At 46.4% G+C, this 23,488-nt stretch overlaps 1 protein-coding gene across 3 annotated transcripts in view; it reads left to right on the forward strand.

Annotated features, from left to right (window-relative positions):
- Nucleotides 1-23,488, forward strand: part of GALNT17 (polypeptide N-acetylgalactosaminyltransferase 17) — a 215,109-nt gene that overhangs the window by 182,293 nt on the left and 9,328 nt on the right. For all 3 annotated transcript variants that reach the window (XM_065037207.1, XM_005511603.4, XM_065037208.1), the window contains 3 exons: nt 13,509-13,694; nt 17,793-17,930; nt 19,143-19,238. In XM_065037207.1, the coding sequence (XP_064893279.1) occupies nt 13,509-13,694; nt 17,793-17,930; nt 19,143-19,238 (420 nt within the window). The remainder of the gene's footprint in view (nt 1-13,508; nt 13,695-17,792; nt 17,931-19,142; nt 19,239-23,488) is intronic.

Consider the following 23,488-nt stretch of genomic DNA (forward strand, 5'->3'; position numbering starts at 1 on the left):
CCTGGACATCCTTCATCTGCAAACTCTCTTCATCTTCATCCCATGAAAGCGCACTGCCCACGTCTCAGCTGCTCCCCGACACAGCTGATGTGGAGGAGCTGTTGTAGCACGGAGTGAAACGTGGCTGCATAAGAGAGCTGCTTATGTGAAATAAATTTATGTTCTTCTCTGGATTCTTTGCTCTCTGGCTGTAATTGAGGGATGGGAGAGGGAATAGAGTGACTATCAACAAGTTTGCTGATGACACCAAGCTGGGAGGAGTGGCTGACACTGGAAGCTGTGCGGCCATCCAGAGACCTGGACAGGCTGGAGAGCTGGACAGGGAAATATTTAATGAAATAGAACAAGGGCAATTGTAGAGTCTTGAATCTGGGCAGGAACAACCCCAGGTTCCAGTATATGTTGGGGAATGACCTATTAGAGAGCAGTGTAGGGGAAAGGGACCTGGGGGTCCTGGGGACAGCAGGGTGACCATGAGCCAGCACTGGGCCCTTGTGGCCAGGAAGGCCAATGGTACCTGGGGTGGGTTAGAAGGGGGTGGTCAGTAGGTCAGAGAGGTTCTCCTGCCCCTCTGCTCTGCCCTGGGGAGACCACACCTGGAATATTGTGTCCAGTTGTGGCCCCTCAGTTCCAGCAGGACAGGGAACTGCTGGAGAGAGTCCAGCGCAGCCATGAAGAACCATGCTCGGACACGGTTGTCACTGGAGAGTCCAAACTTAATGTCTTTATAATGCCAGCTTGTTGCCATAATTTTTACAGAACCACAGAGCAGAATTCATAACACTGCTGAGATGCCCCCAACAGAGCAGTGGGGACACCAAGGGAACGGCTGGGGGTGGACGTTGAGGCAGATGCCACCACATGGGGTGGCCTGAAGCACAGCCTAATTTTGACAGACTTGGAAAAGAGTGATTTTGACTTAAAGACGATTTTTCACAGTGAGAGGCTGTTTTGTGTGCTGTTCCAGGCTTTGGCTGAAAAATTAGAAATATTCTCCTTGGAGATGTCTGATTAGAATATAATCACCATTTTCCTACTTCTGGGTGCTTTTTGAGGCTCTCTGTTACAGAGAATGGTAATTGGTTTCTTTGTGTTGGAGTCAAATATCTGAGTACAAGTGTTCGTAAGTATGTATACATATAAATAAATGAAAACATCACTTTTTTTTTTTTTTATCAACGTGCTTCATTATGGGAAAAAAAAATGCCTTATGAGCTTTTTTTATGGCGCTCTAATAGCTGTTTGGGTGACAATCTGTCTGAAAGCAGCGTTGTGGGATCGTGTCGCTTCCACCGCCGTTATTTCTAATTGGCAAATCAAGGACAAGAGGAGTCAGGGAAGAGTGGATAAGGACTGTTATTAAAATGCAATCTCAAAATTGGCCTGTGCTGAGTGAAATGTAGTGCTGAACCTCTTGCGGGGATTGAGGGTGTCATTATTCTACAGAGGTTTTATCTGTTTTTTGAGCCATAAATTAATTAATGATTTTTAAAAGGGATGTAATATGAAAATAGAAACAAACGGGTATTAGATGATCTTAGGAAATGACTGTGCATTTGGGGGCTTAGAATTGAAATTCTTCAAATCTCTTAAATATTTAGTGAGACTTCTACACATATCAGGCTGAGGGGAAGCACAGGAGTGTGGTAACCGCAGTAATACCAAATACATAAAATGCTGCCTATCAGATTGAACACATTAAAATGTTACGGTATGTTTTTACTGCTATCTCTATTCTGCGCACTTCATGCAAACTAAATAATATTAGTTCCTAAACTTGGTAAATAAAGGAATGAGCTGAGTCTATGACCTGTTCAGAGGTGGTTTGGTTTGCTTTGATCCAGGGGACTGAGATGAAGCTTCCTGTAGCTAAGCAAGAGCTTTTTGGGAAGCGACTGTTCTCACCAACTTCCAGCACAGTTTAATTCACTCGAGAGATTCGGCTGTTCAGAAAAACCGTGTTTTTACAGCGCTTTTGTTGCACCTCCTTTAGCCTTTTCCTTTGACACTTGGCAATATGCCTGTTGCCCAACTCTCTCCTCCTGATTCTCTGTTATAACTCTGTTGAATATTTTCGGTCGGTGTGATCAGACCTTTATAGACTTGGAAGCATTTGGTCCTTGTTCTGAGATCCCCCAGCCATAGTTCATGTCCTTGTGCTTTATTTGCGTGTTGTTTCTGCTAATGCCTTGAGGAATTATCTTAGTAGACGGGTAATCAAGAGCCAGCACAACATTAAGACCAATCATAAAAATAAGGTATGCTCAAATTAGTTCATGTTTAGCCTGTTTAACAAGGCAGAGTATTTTATACTGCTTCCTACAAAGGGTGAAACAATGATCACTTTATTTGTTAAAATATGCATGGATGGCATGTAAAGGCATGTTTAAAAACTCGAGGATAGAGTATGTAACACAGCAGGTTAAATAAGACAAGCAATCTCAAGTTTCTGCCGTGTTTTCTGACATTCAGATTTCAACACGACTATTATCTTGCCATTCATCCACCCGTAAAGAGACACAGAGCTAAAAATAGAAGCATTCCCCTCCAGTAAATGACAGTGACTCAATAACTTCTCCATCAGTCTACACGCAGGAATAATCAAATGTACAGAAAGACGCTGGGATTTATAAATAACCAGTTAACGCTAAATTCTAGTGAAGAAATCCCAGAGAAACAAACAGAAAACAAATCCATCACCCAGAGACCTTTGATGTGTTTTTCACAAAGCTGGTGGGTAAGACACCTGCAATTATTTTCCAAGAAAAATGTGACTTCCTAAGAATTCAGAGTGGAGAAGCAGCGATTCCACTTGATCGGTGAAATGTCCAAATTAAGCTGAAAGTGCATTGGCCATCTACTTTCCGGCAGTGTTTGCACATGGGGGACGTGAACTTTGGTCAACATGAGTCATCGTCACGATCCAGGGGTGGGGTGAACCAGCTTGGCTTTCTCATCCCCCTCCAGAAGTATGAAGGTGTCATGGGTGTGTGAAAGCATTTGAGAAACAGCCTCAGTGACCTGCGCTGGGATAACACGAATTCGGGAGCAGATTGAGCACCATGCGATACAGCAGCAGAGCTACATGGGAGGTCCAGGCGCTGTTCTCGTGCACGTGTAACCTCCAAGCCAAGACACCAGCATCTTGAGGCCACATCTGCAGCACTGGGTCCAGTTTGGGCTCCCCAGTTTAGGAAGGACAAGGAATTACTGGAGAGTCCAGCGGAGGGACACAGAGATGCTGAGGGGTCTGGAGCATCTTTGTGATGAGGAGACACTGAGAGAGCTGGGGCTGTTGAGCTGGAGAAGAGAAGCTGAGAGGGATCTGATCCATGGATCAATAGCTCAGGGTGGGTGTCAGAGGATGGAGCAGACTCTGTTCAGTGGTGCCCAACACCAGGGTGAGGGGCAACGGGCACAGACTGAAACACAGGAGGCTCCATGTGAACATGAGCAGAAACTTGTTTGCTGGGAGGTGCCAGAGCCTGGCCCAGGCTGCCCAGAGCGGGTGTGGAGTCTCCTTCTCTGAGACATTCCAACCGCCTGGAGCCACCTGTGTGATCTGCTCTGTGACCCTGCGTGAGCAGGGCTGGGCTGGGGATCTACAGAGCTCCTGCAGCCCAACCAGCCTGGGGTTCTGGGATCTCCTCTGCCATCAGCCTTCAGGCCTGCATTTGCAAAATAAAAGTTGTTTTTACAGTGCTCCTATGGAGCACTCTGTACGTCTTTGTTCCTAGGATACGTCCTTCATTCACGAAGGACTCGAGGAACCATTGTGTTTGGGAGCATCCTGGAAAAGAATGGGGACCAGGACCGAGCACAAGCCAAGGGAGGAAACACCCTGGCATTGCCTGGGGATGTCCATGTCCCCTGCAGCTGCTGCACTCCTGGTATGGAGGGGAAATGGAAAACTGCTCACAAAACGCAGCATACTGATGGTCCAAAAATCCCGGGTTTGTTTGATCAGCTCATTGCAACAGCCGCAGAAACAATTTTCAAAGTGTTAAGCAGTTAGGAACAATTACTGTCCATGATCCCCTTTGCCCTCAAAAACATACCATGGCTAACAATGTGCTTTGCTGCTGTCTGCCTATTCCCAAGAAGCATTATTCAAACAAAAGGGCTTTTGGCAGTCTGCCTGGTGTCAAAGGAGCCAGCCGGGCAGAAGAGGGTGACCCAGGGGAGATCCACCACCCAGGAGGTGCCGAAGGCCTCTCCTGGGCTACACCAGCCTCACGTCTGTGCTGCCCGGATGAGCAGGGCTAGAAATAGCTGTGGGAGGGTTGGCCAAACTCATGCCTTGAGGTTGGCAATGTCATAGACTCATAGAATCATTACAGTTGGAAGAGACGCTCAGGATCTTTGAGTCCAAACAAGCATAACCCACTCTTGGCACTGACCATGTCCCTGAGAACCTCACCTCTGTCTGATCCACCCTTCCAGGGATGGTGACTCCAGCACTGCACTGGGCAGCCTCTTCCAATGCCCCACAGCCCTTTACAGGAAGTTTTTTTTCCTAATATCCAATCATCAGTGCTATTAGCGCTTTACAGGTCTGATTCGCTTGGAGGGAGCGACCCAGAAGATGTCTCTGGATGCCATTTGGGGCAAGCAGGAGGATGCTGCTGAGCATGGGGGCGCTGCTGCCTCCCTCATATTCCCCTCCATGCACCCCGTGGAACAGGGACACCCAGGGCTGCAGGTGCCCATATGCAGCATTGCGACCCAGCCAGCACCCACCGAGCGGCAAAGGACGCACACAGGTGAAGGCATGGAAAACAAAGGTTTGACGCATATATTAGATACTAAAAAAACCTTGTTCCCCTCCCCAGCCTTCTGCAACCAGCCCTTGCTACGCCGTGGTGCCCATGGGCAGGGAATGTCAAACTGAAGGAGAATATTTTCAGCAGAAAACACTGATGCAGGGGCTGCATCCCCTGGGATGACAGGATAACTCGTATGTCCCTCATCTCTTCATGCCGCTGCAAGGGAATTCAGGCTCACCATCTGGTTTTTGCACAAAGAAGGTCGACATCAGAACAAAAAAAGAGGACTTCTGCAAAATGGGAGGCAAAACTGGGGCTGGTCCCTCGCCCCCTTCCAGCCCCTGGCCCAGCACAGCACCTTCTCCTCTCATCCATCAGCATCGCCCGCTGAAAAACCATACTATTCCTCCTTATCCCTTGGATATCATTAATAATAATAGCAACAGCAAAAAATAAGAAGGGACAGTGACTACCTTGGGTCCTGGACATAGCGTTCTAGCTGGAGCGCGGCACGACATCCACGATGAACACCGACAGCTCCCATTAAAGGATCCTGACTTTACGTGCTCGTAACGTTGCCAAATTTTAACTATTCAGACCGAAATATATCCTAGAACAGCTCGAGCCTGCCTGCAGTTAATGCAAAGAGACATCATGTCTAACGGTGTCAAGATAAGTCTACAAGTTAAACTTTTAATCTCTGAATGTATTGTGACAGAAGGAAACGGGGGAAAAAAAACCCAACCTGCTCCTAACTTTCATTACACAAATTCCAGGCTTTTTCAGCTGATAACTTCATTTCTAAGGTGATTAGCAAAACCGTGCCTTAATTAGCAATAGATTTCCCATTTAACAGCTTTGCCTTATCTTCACCCCCCTCCTTTCTTTTAAAAGTAACTTCCTAGTTTAAGGGAAAAACACAATTACCCAGGGCAGCTAAAATAATAAGGAATGTATCAGAACAAAGACCTAAATAATAAAATCGAGAAACAGCAATAAAGGCAAAGAAATAATCATTTCTCCACATGCTCCCTCGTATGGTTCTGAGAGACGGTATCTCTCCAAATTAATCATTTTTCAGAAGAAACAACACGTACGGATACATTTCCAGCTCCAGATCTGAAGCCGTTTCTATCATTTCTGTTCCCATTTTGGCCCTGCTGTGTCCCCCATCACCGCAGGAGGACGTCCCCCGGGCCAAGCACAGGCTGTCACCTCCTTGTCCCCAAGATGGCGGGGCAGCAAATGGGTCAGGAATGGGATGAAGAGAGCGGTAACGCAGAACCTGCCTGTGATTTAAGCATCCTCAGCACACAGAAAAGGTGAAGTGTTGGCCTTACTACCTCTAGAAAGCCTTATGGTTTGGTCCGTACAGGTGTAATTCAGCAGTAGGACCTTTATCGCCTTCAGTGCAAGACTTGTGTGACATAGCGGGGAGAGACACGTACCACAGCAAGGCTATGAAATCCAAATTCTGGTAAATAAACACCTCCTCATCGTTAACTGATGGCTGTTAATGGAAGACAATCAGAAGTTGCATAACTCACACACAGCAAGCTAGATAATATTTTCCATTTTTACATATACTTACTTAGATGTTATATCCCATATCCCCATTGCAGTGCTCCTTTCAAGCTATTGTGACCACCACTGTCTCATGTAACAATCACGGCAAGGACTTCAATAGAGATGTTAAGCTGAATTACATGAGGGTGAGTTAGGAAACCACATACGGAGGGGAAAAGAAAGAAAGGAAGGAAAATCAGCTCTCTCTGGGAACTTTTCACTTCTGCCGCAGTGGAACAGAGCATTCACCATCTCTGCGGGTGGATTCAAGCACTCCTTGAAGAGGATGGCTTTTTAATTAGGATGTGTGGATTTTTCACAGATCACATCAAGGGAGGACTGACAGTGCGAGGGTTTATACAAAAGCAGTGAATATACCACCGCTGAGGCCATTTTGCTATAGTTCCAGCAAAGGTGCAGTGTTGTACCTACAGCCAAGACCACCAGCCTGACCAAGAACTGCCACGAGGAATCTCAACACAACTCCATCCTGCACAACCCATAAAGTATCTTGGAAACCATTATGAGGAAGAGAAAGAGACTCAATATCCTGCAGCTGAAACAGGAAAAGGAATTTCGTTGCTAAAATGAAAATCTTTCTAATAAGACCATGGAAAACCTTTCCAAGAGGACGGAGGCCGAGCAGCCAGCTCAGGCGCAGTGTTCATGTGCCATGTCCTTCAAACATGATTTTTCAATGGACCATGTCCTATCCTGACCATCTCAGACCCTGTGTATTCAAGCAGAGGATGGAAGTGGGAGGAGAGGGCAATACTACATTTAAAACAACAAATTCTTTATTGTTTTTGGCATTCCTTTACTCACATTTTATCCTCATGGCTAATACCACTTTGGACGGGTTCCTGTCTATCTTGTGCCAGACCAATAATAGGAATGTCCAGGTTGTCCAAATGTCTTACCTTTCCTGCTGATGCCACTAAATTAATGCCTTTTATAACGGCCACTTAAAAATGCCAAATAAGAGTGAAACTCAGGTGCGCCATTCGCTCCTCAAATCCTCATGCTACTACCAGGTAATAACCACCGTTTTCACCCTCTTAACTTGGCAAGGAACATAAATAGTTTAACATATTACATACTGGAGACATTAGAATAAAGCTTCACGTCAGTGCAAAGCAGTGATTTCTCTGTGCTGCCTCTATTCAAGGAGAAGGATACGCAGGCACCGCAACTGCTTTCGCTCAATCCGGAAGGTTTTGTAATGAAAAATTTATGCCGTGCTTCTCCAACAAATACAACACAACCTGCTCTAAATAGCGCATCATTCCCAGCTACAACAGGTATTGATTTGACTTTATCACCAGATAAGATACATAAGGATGGGCTTGGTGGGAAGCTCCATTTCAAAGACTCCGATCACAAAGCACAGCAGGAGGAGGATTAGCTGTAATGACAACTGTCTGCGTCCTCTTGGCTTGGAAAAAACGCTGGAAAGAAGCATTTCACTTCTCGGTGCATCAGGACAGATATTTTAATTGCTTCTGAATCAAACTATAGCAACCAGAGCGACTGTAGCTCTGTCATTTTAGCACCTCCAAAAAAAAGAAAAGGAAAGTGGAACAGGATATTTTTAACTCCGCATCTTGCAAGTGCTTGGTGAAACTGGAGAGATGCTCCCGCATCTGAACTCCCAGCCTTGGCTGGAGCCAAAATCTGTATCCCCAGCTCCCATATGGCCGAGACCCACATTCAGCGGAGCACAAAGTGCTGGAGTGGTTTGCAATGATCGCGGTGTAAATCTGGATCTCTCCTAATAAGTTTAGTACTAAAATTCCTCAGCGCTCTGATGTTATCTGTTCAGTCTTGGCAGCCTGACAAGTACTTGATTATGTTGTAATAGTATAATGCAAAGATTATTACCGACTCATAAAAGACAAGTGCCTTCAAAACAGCATCAACAATACCTGTAAGACCTTTGAGGAGATGAAGAACATGCTGGGCTTTATACACTTGTAGTACAGAAATTACCTGCAGGATTTGACCCTGAACTACTTGGAGGCTGCTCTTTTTTTAAAGGTTTTATTGCTAGTAGTGTACCAAAAGCATCTTGATCTCATTTTCCTATTATCATTTCTGTCAAAGCTGTAAAAATAAAACAGCCTAAATAGTTCAACAGAATTTTGATCTATTTTTCATGCAAAAAAAGCCTTTGGAGAAAATTATCTGTAGACGGTTCTTTGGACTAACAGGATTCCGCGTGGGAGCGGCAGGAGGAGGGGGGAAGGTGCCGTGTATCATTTTAACCAAAAGAGGCAGCTCTGAAAGAGAATTATTTATGCAGAGAGAGGCAGGCCTGTGATAGAGCAGCTCCTGAGCTGACAGCATCGGCTCCACCGAGCTCTTTCCGTCCTCTTAACTCCAGCACATCACAACTGCGGCTTTTGTGATCTGTAATTATGGATGTCGTCTCATCAGCTGCCGATGGGGAAGGCGCTGGGACGGAGCCAAGCTCCTCTGTCCGTGTTCGTCGATGGATACGATGGAATGTGGCTCAGCCCGTCGTCTCTGCCAAAAGCTGCTCAAGGAACTCATCAAAAAAGAGCAGCTAATGAAGTTAAAACTAGAGCATGCGAATACAGAGAGAGGAAACGTATGCGGCGTCTGTGTGTGTTATTTGGTGTGAGTGCCTGTGACTGTGAACAGACACGTACACACATGAGGTATTTTGCGCCTTGTCAGCGCTCAAAACCAGACTGACAACGTTTCCTCAGCTCTCCCATGTTTTTGCCACGGTCTCTCTCATTCATTATGCTTAGAAAAGATGATCAACAGCAGTGTTGAAACAAACTGTCAGGTGTATCTAAGGCTCTGTACCTCAGTTTTAGATCTTCTTCTTCTTAAGAGGAGCTTCAAAGGGTCCTACCCGTCCCTGGTGCACAGAGCTCACTCTGCCAACCACTGCTGGATGTCTCTGAACCACAGGTATAGGTTTATATATTCATAGAATTGGATAATTGTTTTGGTTGGGAAAGACCCTTAAGATAATCAAGTCCAACGGTTCCCCCACCCCTGACACTGCCCCATGTCCTGAGAACCTCATCTCCGTCTGTCCAGCCCTCCAGGGATGGTGACTCCAGCACTGCCCTGGGCAGCCTGTTCCAATGCCCCACAGCCCTTTGGGAAGAAATTGTTCCCACATCCAACCTCAGCCTCCCCTGGCGCAACTTGAGGCCGTTTCCTCTGCTCCTGGCGCTTGTTCCTGGGGAGCAGAGCCCGACCCCCCTGGCTCCAAGCTCCTTTCAGGCAGTTCAGAGATCAGAAGGTCTCCCCTCAGCTCCTGTTCTCCAGCTGAACCCCCAGCTCCCTCAGCCGCTCCATCACACTTGTGCTCCAGCCCCTCACCAGACCATGAATTTTGTTGCTCAAAACTGATGTCCGGAAGACTTGGAGGGAGCCAGCACAAAACCCATTTTCCTAGTCCTTCCAAAAGCAAGAGCACTGCCCCAAACACTGGCTGTCTCCTCAGTAATAACCTCTGGGCAGCTCGGGTAGGGCGAGCAAAATCTGGAACCGAGCTGCTGTCTGGCCTTGGTTTTAGAGGAGAAAAAGTATCTGCCCATTTCAGCAAGGACAGATCCTCGCCTGTCGGCTGCCGTGTGCTCCTGCCCAGTTGCTGCAGACAGACTTAGTCTGTGCAAGTTTGAAACGTTAAACTAAGATCCAAACCAGATGGCCAGAGACCAGGGCCCTGCTGTCATATTTTTGCCATTCACTCTGCCATCTGCTTATTTTCTCTGGCAGCGTTAAAATCCTCTCTTCAGTGGAGCCGTCTCATACTTTGAAATAATGAATACTTCGCAACTCAAAGCAAGTATGAAAGTTTAAAGCCTGAGCAATTGCTGTGGCTCTGAAGCTATCATCAGCAACACCACTTGATAGCTGATTGTCACAGGCAGCATTCAACCTCCGCTAAAAAAACGTGTTAAAATTCCAGTACATGTGTGGGTAAAGCATTGTGCAAAGGCGCTCTGAGATTAATAACCTGCTCATCTCAACGTGGTAGGCACCATCATCTGTCGAACACTGCTCCTTCAAGTCTGGCCAACTCCTGAAATATTTCCCATCAGGACAGAACACCCGCTGAGCTGTGATTGCAAATTTGGAAACTCTGTATCTGGGGCCAGCGTTTCGGGTGATAACTGTGGCACAGCTGCTTGATCCGTCCATGAAACACTCGGAGACCGTGGAACTATCCTGGGGGCCGTCCATCTGGACTCTCTTTCATCTTCAGCAGTTGCCAGAGCAAGCAGCCAGGGCTCGTACTCACCATTAGATGTTGGTTTAATAAAGATCACAGCATTTCCTTGACGTAGTCGTACTTTGGGTGCATGGCCACTGACTTCAGAGGACTTGAGCTTGCTCGTGGCAGCCAGAAATTCAACCCTTCAACTAGTGCACAAAGGCGATATAGCCAAGAGGACTGAGTGAGTGGGGACAGATCTGGAAGTAAAAATGTCATTTTTTTCCTCCTGTTATCCACAGTGCTGTTTGAAAACAGAGCTTCATTCCTATTTTTATGAATAATAGTATTAACACTGCTCCTGTACAGTCTAATCTTCATAGTAAGAAATATTAAGTTCTGCCCTCCCTAAGATCAGCAGCATCAACTCCCAGAGCTGGGACTTCAGCCTCTCTCTCTAACCAGCAACAGCAACAGTGTTGTGTCAAACACGGGAAGGATTCACATGGTGTTGATGAGGACACATCTGCACACCCGCGTGTTACGTCCTCCACATCTCCTTGCATAAGTGCCTCTTTTAAATTATATTTTTATTGATCTCTCTGGAGTTGACTTGTGGATATGTATATAACACTTTGCACAATGCCCAACACTTTCTCTCTCAGATTATTACAATATGTGCATTTCAAAATAGTTAGTACAATATTCCAGAAAGCTAGGAAAAAAGTCTACCATAAAGCCATGTGAATTTTTGAACTAAATCACAGAAAGACAATATTGCATATTAACTGCTAGAGGCAAGCTTGCTGAAAAATGACATTTTAATTACGTCGCGGTTTTTACATTTGAAAAATAATTATTCTGATCTGAAATCAGGAAAAAAACCTAACAAATCCCCAAAGCTACAGGTGGTGCTGGGGGTCTTCCAGGACTTGCTGTTTGATTCAGTGTTGTGGTTGAACCCACCAGCTTTGGGAGCACCCAAGGGATGAGCTCGATGCTCCCATTCGAGAAACTAAAGACCTGAGCAGGCGAGAAACACAATTTCTGTCAAACTATTGCCTTGAGAGTACTTCTTTAAAAACCATTATTTCTTTCTTTAGAACTGCCTCGCTCACTTCTTGTTTCACCAGCACGTGGCCGGTTGCAAAACTTGGAGGAGACCTTGTGAGACAAGAGTGGTTGTGGCTGGGCAGGAGGGACGAGCATGTTCTTCATCTCAGACATCAGCTCTGGAGGCATGAAATTATATTGAAAAGTGTTCAGAAAGGTCAAACGGCAAAACAGGGGCAAAATGGGAATTTTTTTGCTATGTGTTTATGCACAAGCTAATAAATGGGGCTCTGATTTTGGGGTGTGCGCTCCTATGTTTTGCAGCAATCCCACTGAGAGCAGCACGAGTAGCAGCATCACCCCAAGGGTAATCCCGGCTGCACCCCCTGCGCTCATGTCCCACGTTGGGTGGGCTGAAATCACAGTTTAGAGATTAAAAAGGGGCACCCGATACAGCCAGGAGGCTCCTTGGAGTGTCGGGAGAGGGGATCGAGCGGGGTCGGTAAAATTTCAGGAACACAGATGGGAAGAAATCCCAGAAACGATGGGTGTTACAACAACTGTGCATGGTGATAATGAAGAGCAGACTGCAAAATAGGTGAAACTGGGATTATTAGGGCTGTTTGGTATATGTGTTTGTAACGATTGCCTGAAGTCCTGGTGTCCTGGGCGCAAGTGTTCAGTTTAAGATAAATAACGTCTTGATGAAGACAAACGGGGAGGGAAGAACGCAGGTATGGCGAGTCTTTCTGTGAATTCCTTCTCCATATGATAAAAAGAAGATCTCAAAAAATTTTATTAACTTGTAAACTGTGAATTAAGGGAATTTTAAGCATCATGTGAAAGAAAAATAATGAACAAATGTTTTCAAGTGGGAGAAATCTGTCCCTGCCATATGTTTCACTGACTCATCTCTTCTGCAAGAGGAGATCTCGCAATTGCTTCAACTATTCCAGTCTCTAATGCTTTTTATTAGTGGCAACATCACTGTAAACACAGCAGCCAGTCCTACGATGCGTTAATACCACGTGCACATGGATCTTGTTCCTCCAATGTCAACACATGTTTTGCTCCGGGCACACTTTAAACTCTCCCTGTGTGTCTCCATTGAGCAAAGGCCAAACCTGGCCATGGGTTTCCATCTGCCACCTAAATTATCATAGAATCATTTTGGTTGGAAAAGACCCTCAGGATCATGGAGTCCAACCATAACCCACCCCTGGCACTGCCCCATGTCCTGAGAACCTCATGTCCGTCTGTCCAGCCCTCCAGGGATGGTGACTCCAGCACTGCCCTGGGCAGCCTGTTCCAATGCCCCACAGCCCTTTGGGGAAGAAATTGTTCCCACATCCAACCTCACCCTCCCCTGGCGCAACTTGAGGCCGTTTCCTCTGCTCCTGGCGCTTGTTCCTGGGGAGCAGAGCCCGACCCCCCTGGCTCCAAGCTCCTTTCAGGCAGTTCAGAGATCAGAAGGTCTCCCCTCAGCTCCTGTTCTCCAGCTGAACCCCCTAGGTCCCTCAAATTTGGGGATTTTTGGTAAGTCCTCACTCTTGATGTGCAGCCCATCCATCCATCCATCCATCCATCCATCCGTCCATCCATCCCCACTCTGTGCTGCTGCGTGTCTATGTGTAAGCAGCGCAGAGAAAGGGGCCCTGACCTGCTCTGCAGGGAGAGATTTGTCCCCTTCCAGGCAGGGCAGTTGGTATTATAATAATACCAAATAATATCTTGAGTTTCTGCTCTCTCTGCTGGTGGCTGCTAATCTCTTTAAGCTAAGCCTATAGCCTTGTGCAGTTATAGAGAGCAAGAAAGTGATATGATGAGCGATAAGCGTAATGGGATGTGAAAAAACTCAAACCCCACCAACGTCATTCTCTTTAATTTCCCTGTGCTGATGGCGCCATGTGGTTGCGTTGCAGGTGTGGCTGTGCGGTGGCAGCATGGAGGTCCTGCCCTGCTCCCGGGTGGCTCACATCGAGCGCAAGAAGAAGCCCTACAACAACAACATCGGGTTCTACACCAAGCGCAATGCCCTGCGGGTGGCCGAGGTGTGGATGGACGACTACAAATCCCACGTCTACATTGCGTGGAACCTGCCGCTAGAGGTACGGCTGTTGCACCTCATCCTAAATCTTCACTTTATTGGGTTAAAAATTTGAATTATAGAGCATTTAGTGCCCCTGGGTGAAAGATAAGCTTTAAATACCCCAGGTCACATCCCCAGCTGTGGAAGTCAGCAGACGTCCCTCAGCTTTGATGGAGATGCTGCGAAGCCTGCAGACTTGGGAGGAATTCCTGCAGTTCGCATCAGCCTTTTTATTTTCATTTCTAAAAATTAAACCTGGATTGTAGTGTTTATCTCCCTGTGGAGTGTTTACATGGCATGAATTTGTGTCATTACACTGCTCTGCAGATGGAGTCTGTCTGTAGAGTTGGTTGGCAGAAGATTATTAATATCAGCATCCGTGAAGGTTTTCCCTGCGGCTCGGGCAGGTCTGTGTTATGTGCAGCCCAGCGTGGGTTTCCGAGCTCCAGATGCTGTCGCTGCCGTTTGCTGCAGACGGTGTGTGGTCCAGGGGCCTGGGCCATTTGCTTTGCCAGTGCTGGGGAAGTCGAGGCAATCAGCGCTTAGAAACCATATTCAGAGATAAAGGATGGGAGGTCAGTGGCTTGCAAGAGATCCCCTCCCAGCAGCACCACATGCAAATGCACCAAAACCACCCTTTAAATAGCTTTGGTGGTTCTATTTATTTGTTCAGAAATGGTTCCATTTTCTTAGATCTGACACACAATTTTCCGGGTAAGTCTTGCTGTGTGGCAGCAAGGTGTGTCTTTAGAAAACATTGGGGTCCCACCAGCAAGACAGGCTGACTGTGCCCAGAGAACACATACTGCATGTGGACCTCTCTATGTGATGCTGTGCACTTCTGCATAAAGCTCTATAGGGTTCAGGAGGAATTTCCGTAGGTCCGAGGCTACTGCTTGAGCTCTGGTCTCTGTGCAGCTTGTGTCTAATCATGAAACCCAAGGGCATCTCCTGCCTCCTGGCTCCGAATGCTGCCCGGAGCGCGCTGGGAGTGCCCTGGATGCACCGGCCCCCTCATCTGGTCCTGCCCGAGGGAGAAGAAGGGGCGATGGGGAGGGGTGGGCACGATGCTCTCCAGGTGATAGCTGGGACATGGATTCCCCACCACTCACTGCACATGCAGCGTACGCCAGCACGAGCACTGGGCTGGTGAAGTTGCCATGAGTGACCAGACCCCGTGTGAGTGGTTATTTCCAGCCACCCTTTTGCTGCTAAAAATAAAGGCAAAATCGCAGAATCCCAGAATGTCAGGGGTTGGAAGGGACCTGGAAAGCTCATCCAGTGCAATCCCCCCTGGAGCAGGAACACCCAGATGAGGTTACACAGGAAGGTGTCCAGGCGGGTTGGAATGTCTGCACAGAAGGAGACTCCACAACCCCCCTGGGCAGCCTGGGCCAGGCTCTGCCACCCTCACCAGGAACAAGTTTCTTCTCAAATTTAAGTGGAACCTCCTGTGTTCCACTTTGCACCCATTGCCCCTTGTCCTGTCACTGGTTGTCACTGAGAAGAGCCTGGCTCCATCCTCCTGACACTCCCCCTTTCCATATTGATCCCCATGAATGAGTCCCCCCTCAGGCTCCTCTTGTCCAGCTCCAGAGCCCCAGCTCCCTCAGCCTTTCCTCACACGGGAGATGCTCCACTCCCTTCAGCATCTTGGTGGCTGCGCTGGACTCTCTCCAGCAGTTCCCTGTCCTGCTGGAACTGAGGGGCCACAACTGGACACAATATTCCAGGTGTGGTCTCCCCAGGGCAGAGCAGAGGGGCAGGAGAACCTCTCTGACCTACTGACCACCCCCTTCTAGTCCACCCCAGGTACCATTGGCCTTTCTGGCCACAAGGGCCCAGTGCTGGCTCATGGTCACCCTGCTGTTCACCATAACTGCTTCCTTCCAAATTGCTTGTACTTTGCTGCTCACACCCCTGTAAAGAGCTGCTTCGGTCCCGCTGGTGCAGCAGCAGTGTCCCCGGCTGGCAGCACCGTGCTCCCGGGCGTTCTGGAAAACACAAAACAATGAGCTGCTGCTTTCTGCGGAAAGGTTACACCTGGGGAGAGTTACTGGCATTTAGAGCCACAGAAGTCAGGATTTTGTACTGCATTAAAGAGCAACAGGCACCTGGGAAGGGTCTGTGAGCTGCTAGTGGTGGAGAGTCCTGGATTAGTTTGTTGTTGAAAAATAAATGACTGGAAATGGAAGGAAATAGTGTTTACGCAGCGAGCTGCAGGAGGACACTGCCTGTGACAGGCACAAGGATTTTGGAGAGGCAGAGAGTTGTCTGCAGAACTGAGGGATTTCAGATCTCTCTTAAAAATAGGTTGCAAGATCCAAACACCTGTGGGCAGGGATCATAAAGTACTGTGGGTTCAGCCCTAATCCCTGATTTCTTTTTAGATGTCAGGCACCGCACTCCTGCTCGGGAACAGAGGGCAGAAAGGGATTAAAATTCAATGTGAAGCTGCAGGTCCCGTGGGGCTGGGAAAAGGCAGCACCACAGGGATCAGCGCTGGGGGAACAGATCCAGCTCTCCCTAAAAATCATTTGGGATTCTTATATAGGTCATACTGATAAAACTGAGATTGAGTTTTAGTGAAGCCTTGTTTGGCGGGTGGTATTTTGCAGGGGGTTGGTATTAATACAGATAGAGAATTATTTTGCGATGCTACTATATTCAAACCCGAGCCACACCACAAGCGCTGAATATTCCAGGCACTGACTGGTTTGTGGTCCTGCTTTCCTTTGTGTCCCATCTCGCCCCCTCAGATTTCAGCCTGTCTTACCTGTCTACGCTCAATCATCTTTATTTTTACCTACAAGCTACCAGTCATGCATTGAAATGGTGTCTTCTGTAAAGTAGAGTGAATAATTCATTAGAAGATCATTACAAGCATTGTAATGGAAAATTGCTTTTCCAGCTGTACTTAATGATCACTGCAAAAGACAGGAGCAGGAGCTAAACCAGATTAAACCCCCCGACACTTGTAGGAAGACTAAAAGGGGCTGCCTTTGTTTTCCTTCACCTGGCTGCTGCATTAAGTCCCCAAATGCTGTAATGGAATAAAAGGGTAGAGGGGGGCAGGTCTCCCCAGCCCCTGCTCCTGGCAGATTATTCCCCTGGGGACGGATCTTGTAGCCTCATCTGCTTTTAAATCGTCTGGAGCAGTGGGGTTCCTCTGTGTCTCCAAGGAGACTATTTCACCACTAATTGTCCCACTTGTCAGGAGGTTTTTCTGAGGTTCGGCCTCAACTTCTCTTCTCCTGTCATTTTTATCCTTTATTCTTAGTTGTCTGCCTATATGAATCATAAGCCTTTCTCGTTTTTCTTCTTTTCTTCCCTCTCCCTTGCTTTACACTTCTTAACTCTTAGCAGCATCACACACCCCTGAGTGTAAGGGGAAGGGGTTTGGTGCTCAGTGCTCAGTCAGGGATTTGCAGTTCATAGAATCATAAATGTCGTGAGTTGGAAGGACCCACAAGGATCATTGAGTCCAACTCCTGTCCCTGCACAGGACAACCCCAAAATTCACACCATGTGTCTGAGGACATTGTCCAGTCTCCAGGATTCAGCACATGAACATCTTTTAAATCCTGACTTACATTTGGTTTTAAGCTCATCTGGAAGTCCAGTACATCAGTACCGAAACCAGAGGTGAGACGTGTTCAATACACTTTGTCGTTGTGCCCGTTGACAGATTTCACCTTTCTCAGGTGGACCCAAACCCCAGGGCAGTGGGTCAGAAGATTCGTCACTGTTACACTGTGCTTCCCTTGTTTCCTTCCAAACCTTTTCTTTTCCACTTGGATTCTCTTTTCTAAATTACCTGCCAGCACCAAATCATGTCCAGCATCGGTCTGGTGACCATTGCAAGGATGCCTTCAAAACCTGTGAGATAAGTAGGTGTCTCCTTCTCACTGGGGCTTATAAACCCACATTTTCCTTCTGACTTCCGCAAGGATGATTTCAGCATTTGGCACACATGCCAAAATTCCCTGGCATGGCCTTTTCATTTAATTACTCAACCGCTGGCAGTTCTCAGGCGGAAACATCAGTAAAGTATACTCATTGTTGATCTTTTTTTAAGAGTAACCATTCATTGACATGCTGTGTATTTATTTTTCAGAATCCAGGTATTGACATCGGGGATGTTTCCGAGAGAAAAGCGTTAAGGAAGAGCTTGAAGTGTAAAAATTTCCAGTGGTATCTGGACCACGTTTATCCGGAAATGAGAAGATACAACAACACAGTCGCTTATGGCGAGGTAATTAACACGGAGCGGTCCCTTAGATCACACTGGTAGTATTTACAGCTGGGGAGTCTTCTGTGAGAAATAGCCTGAAAGGAGAGGAATGTGCATCAAAACCTACTATTTGTGTATAATTATATAAATCTGTTCAGAGTTTCTTCTAAAAACTTATTTGGGGATTTATTTCTGATCTTGGAGGCCATATACAGTAAAATATGTTAATACCGCATTTACTGAGTTGGCAGAAAATTATCTATATTAGTCATTGACTCCATGGATTGAGCAGCTGTATGTGTATTTTTAATGCACAGTCATCTCATAAAACCCTTTGACTTAAACTCAGCCTAATTCCTTACAAGGTCTCTGTAGGATATAGTGTGTTGTCACAACAGCTTAAGGACAAGATAAAGTAAGGAGACTTAATTCAGTCTCTTCTGGATTGGAGACTATACTGGGAATAGAAAAAAAGGCATTGATGGGAACTACTAATATTCTGTTGCAATAGGTCTCATGGAATAGTGGATGTTTGGGAAGGAACAGCCTGAACACCCCACGTGGGCATGGATTTTAAGAATGATTTATTAATTTTAAGAAAGATTTATTATCAAAGTTAACTTAATGCCTTCAAGCTAAAACCTCCCCCAAAGCAGTATTTTCCAAAGCACTAGTGCAGCTGCCCTACATAGGGGAATTGGGGAGAGGACACCTCTGCGGTGACGCCAATGGTCTTTGTCACACGAACCCAGCACTTCCAATCTGTGTCTCAAGCGTGTCCATCAGTCCCTGACGGCTGTTTGTCCACCTCTGCATCTCCACGATGATTCAAAGGAGCTCCTTCTGCTAACTGGACTTTTTTCCCCCTGCTTTGTTGAGATTTTGATGGAATACAAGCAATTCTGCATTGATTTGAGGCTCCTGGCAACACACTGCCGGCGGTCTAAAAATATGCTTGTTGCCACCACACATGACCAAATACAAAGAAAACTGTGCTCAAGGAAGTTGGCTCCTTTGAATGGTGATTATTATATAAAAGCAGTCATCATTAGGCTCTGTATTTAAAGAAAACGTACAGCACACTAAACCTTTCTCTGCCTGATTATGCCTGGTGATATAGCACCATAAATTCTTTCTATAACACGAGAGGCCAGAGGCATCACTGCGCATCAGTTTATTGCTTATGTCTGGAGAGACGGGGCCGTATAACTCTGCACTTTCTGTGTTTTACAGCTTCGAAACAACAAGGCGAAAGATGTGTGCCTGGACCAGGGCCCGCAGGAGAACCACACAGCAATATTGTACCCGTGTCACGGCTGGGGACCTCAGGTGGGGACACGCAGGTTGTACCTGGCAGAGGAGGGAGTGCGGATGCGCAACGTGTCTGTTGGCTTCTCCGTCTAATGTATAAGGCCCAGCTTGTTAAAAATACCTCAGATGTAAAGGTGCATTTCCCCAGCTGCTCTTAGGCTGTTTTCTGGATTACCGTAATCATGCCGGAGCTGCAAGTAAAAGCATAATTTGAAAAAATCTTCCAGATGCGGGTAAATAATGCTGAAAGCAAATAACCAATGAGCCGAGCAGAGCGGACACAAGCAGAGCACTTTAAGATGTTTCTTTTCTTTCGCCCAGCAGAGTAAAAATGTACCAACTGGGCAGAGAAAACAAACAGCGCTTCTTAACGGGATGCTAATCGCCATTTCAGCTTGGCTGGGATTTACCATCGCGTCAGTTTTCTAGTGCTTGTTTTGCCTCGCCAAAGTTTTAGAGCAAACCAAAAGCTTCTTATCTTAAGTTTATTCTAGATTTGAAACCATCATTCCAAGATTCTTTCTAGATCTTATATCTTTTAGAGGACTAATGGATGTGTCAAACACTCAAAGTTAGTGATGATGAACTAATTCAGCCTCTTCTGTAGTTTTCTCTCTCATGTTTTAAGAAGCTGCTGCTTCCACCGCTGTGGAGTTGGAACAACCCGTGTCCAACAGCAGCTCCATCACTGCTGGTGTCTGTAAAACCAACAGCAGACTCTGGACTTCCAGGATCATCAGCTCCAGGGATAATTTACCCAGTTCCCTGCTAACTGTTTTTCTTTTATCTCTGCTTATATCCCCACCTCAGTCTTTTACCTAAATCTTGTGATTTCCTTTGTGTTTTTCTTTCTCTATGCCTGGTGATCATCATCTCATCATCCAGCTCCCTTACCACAGTATCCGTCTCACCTACAATCTTTAAGGAGAAAATACAACAAGTTTCCTTTTAAGTCTAGACACAGAATGGCCATGTTACGACACATGTGCTTTTCAAGAATTGCAATGTGATTTTTAGGTTTTCTTTCATTACCAAAATCATGCCTGACCTCCCAAAAGCCACAGAGTAGCAGCACTTGTTCTTCTGGTGCTTTGGCTCTATCCAGTGAGGACCCGGGTGTTTATCATCAGGATTTGATGTATGTATCTATCTGGCTTCAACCTCCTGCTTTTGTTTGTGTTTGCCATGTAAATGCTGTGAAATTTAGAAATTCAGCCAAGGCAGGGAGGTTGTGGATGATGGGCTCTGCTGTCATTGTGCTTGCACGGCCTGTAGTGGCAATGGGATAACATGGGATAAACTCCGCTGGGACAAAACTGTTTCTTCTCTTGATTTTCTTTTCTCTTCATTGAAAAGTCCTTGCTCATTGCCAGACTCAGAAATATTTCCCTGTTACCTTCTCTGGATCTGCCACATTTGTACTGAAGGGGCTTTATCTACTGATCTGCTTAGAAATTGGGGCAAAACTGAACCTAAGAGCTGTCTGAGCACCACGTTTCTAGACTGAAGCTGTTATCCACATTCTCTAAAAAAGAAGTCGGGTTGTGCCTCAGGAGACCACCCACGGAACCCCCCACGGTGGGGTAGGTCCTGCGGTTCATTCTTCATGGCCAAGAGGACAAGTCTTACACTGGAAGTTTAACACTGATTTGGGTGAGACAATCCCATCGTAGTTGTGCCCGGATGCAGTGTTAGGTATGTTTAAGGGGTAGACAGAGATTTCTTTTTATTTGCAGGACAACGATCTGTCCTTGTGTGTTTTAGGGAAGACCTGCCCTCTCAATGCAGGTATTCTGGTTGCCATGCTCTATGGGCTGTGTTCTTCCCTTACCAACTAAGGCAGCCCTGGCTTGTCATTCTACCATTTTCCATCTTGACATCACGATGTTTATAACTCTCCCATTGCTCGTGCCTTCCAACAGCTTGTTTTATCATCACGACCACAAACCAGTGCCATCAGGTGACACGAGGTTTAGGCTGAGAGCTGCTGGGTGGGCAGGACGGTGTGTCTAAAGTGCTGTGAGCACTGAGGTCCTGTTGAAATTCCTGCATGACGGCAGCAGCACGGGAGGTGACACAGCAATGAGGGAAGACTCAAATCCTGATACACTCTAGCGTCTGACAGATTTACTGTGCCATCAAAGGCACGTTACTGTCTCAAACCTTCCTCTCAACCCAGAAGTGTATAAATTACCTGGAAGTGATCAACACCAGTGGCTGAATCGCTGCTCCTGGGAGCTCGGCCAGCCTGCTCTGCAGCTCTGCACCGGGTCACCGGGGTCTCTGTGCAGGTACAGCGAGGGGAAACGTCTGATTCCTTCATGATGTTACAGCAGAAAGCACGGTGGTTGCATTCGTTAAAACCAAAACTGTAAAATACAACGTAATAAAGACCATCCCATTAAGTACCTGCAGGTATTTGTGTAATAAAACCCTGCCGGTGAAAATTTCTCCCATGAATTGGAAAGGAGAGCAGGGAGAGGAAGAAAAGTGCCCCACCAGACGGGAGAGTTTCCCAACATATTTGGGGTAATTTATTTATTGAGCAGATTTCCAATTAAAGCATCAGAGCTTTCCCATTGAAACAGAGGCTTCTGTGACTGGTTTGCTGGCTCCAGTTGCATTCTAGCCCGTGATGGGTTGTAGCACATCTCGCATTTGGGTGTCTTTTTTTTTTGATTACCCAAATATTGAAAACTTGTGTGAATACCAGAGATACATAAACTTGATCTTGGAAACAGAACTTGCTTTAATCCATTGGATGTTACAGATAAAGTCAGTGTAGCTTCGCAGTTCTCGTGCAGCCCATACGCGCTAGGAGGACTTTCCAAGGGAGGGAGGTGCCAAAATGTGGCTTTTCAGGTGGGAAACATGTATTAGAGTTCACAACAAAATCTCGCAGCTGTTCCCCAGGGTCTGGGAACATGTGATCTCATTCCTGGTAGCTTTCCTGAGGTAAGATCTGTTCTTTTGTTGTCACATCTTAATGATTTGCTCATCAAATCTGGCTGAAAACCCGGCACATTAATCAGGGCTTAAAAAGATGGGGTGTCTGTTCTATCACAGGCCACAAATATGACTTAAACATGTCTTTCTTGATTCTCTGCCTGCAAAATGGGCCTCGCTGGTGTGAGGGTGAGTTAAAGATTGAGATGGAGCGAGTTGGGGATGCAGAGCTGCAGCACAGCTCTTCTCCTTAGTGAGTGTCTGGGGGCTCAGCAAGCTCGAAGAGGCTCATTTTCAGCTTAAAAGTGGACAGTTCAAGTGATGGCAATGCATAAAGAGCCGGTTCTCACAATATGGTCACCCCGGACTTTCCAGGCTCACCGGGACTAAGTAACCCCAAAGCTCATCTGAGCCTGAACTACAAGATCCCAGAGCCAGCTGAGCCCAAGCACTGGCTGCAGGAGTCCTGTGCAGGAGAGAGAAATCTCACTTTGGTTTATCCTTGCCTTTAAACAAAGATCAGTCAACTGTGGCTGATCAAGCTAAATATAACCTCACTGTTGCTTAAATGCGCACAATTTTTTTCTTAAATAGCACAAACTACCTTTTGGACTTTCTGGATGGAAACTTGAACCTCTAAGTGCATTACAGTATGAGAAACTGGATTAGCCTGACATTGTCTGCTAACCCTGGGCTTTAAGATGAATGGCAAAAAGCGTGTTATTTATTTTTTCCTCAGCTGTTTCTGTGATTAAACTTAACGACGTTTTCTTTCCCTACCTGATACTCTCCAGTGAAGTGTTGCGGTGCCGCTGGCTCCCTCCAGCTTGCCTGTCATGCAAACTCAGTGCAGATTTTTCTTCCTTGGTCTTCCACCTCCACATTGTCCCTTCCCTCTCCAGCTGAGAGCCAGTTCTTGGCAGTTCTTTTGTTTCGCGATACATGCAATTAACTTAACTCCTTGAAAAAGCTTTTTAAAAGTAGCTATCAGTGAGTGCAGAAGCTTTGAAATGAGCCTTTAGCAGAAGCACGGACGCCGCACAAAAGAAATGGGACTTTTGCTGCTACCGTTTAATTAATGGGCTGCGTGTTGTAATTTATTGCTGGGAATTTAATTAGAAGTAATGTCAACACTTTGTTCAAATAGTTTGCTTGTTTTATATATATATGTATGAAACAGAAGGAGTTGCAGTTCCGTTTGAGTTGTTCTGCATCCGGAAGCACCCACAGTGGTGCCTGAGCTCAGTGTTCATATTAGCATCCTCAAATCTCACCTCCTCTCTTTGGTACCATGGCTCAGGCACACACATTTAAATGCATTT

Source organism: Columba livia, chromosome 20 (assembly GCF_036013475.1).
Source record: "Columba livia isolate bColLiv1 breed racing homer chromosome 20, bColLiv1.pat.W.v2, whole genome shotgun sequence".
Lineage (NCBI taxonomy): Eukaryota > Metazoa > Chordata > Aves > Columbiformes > Columbidae > Columba > Columba livia.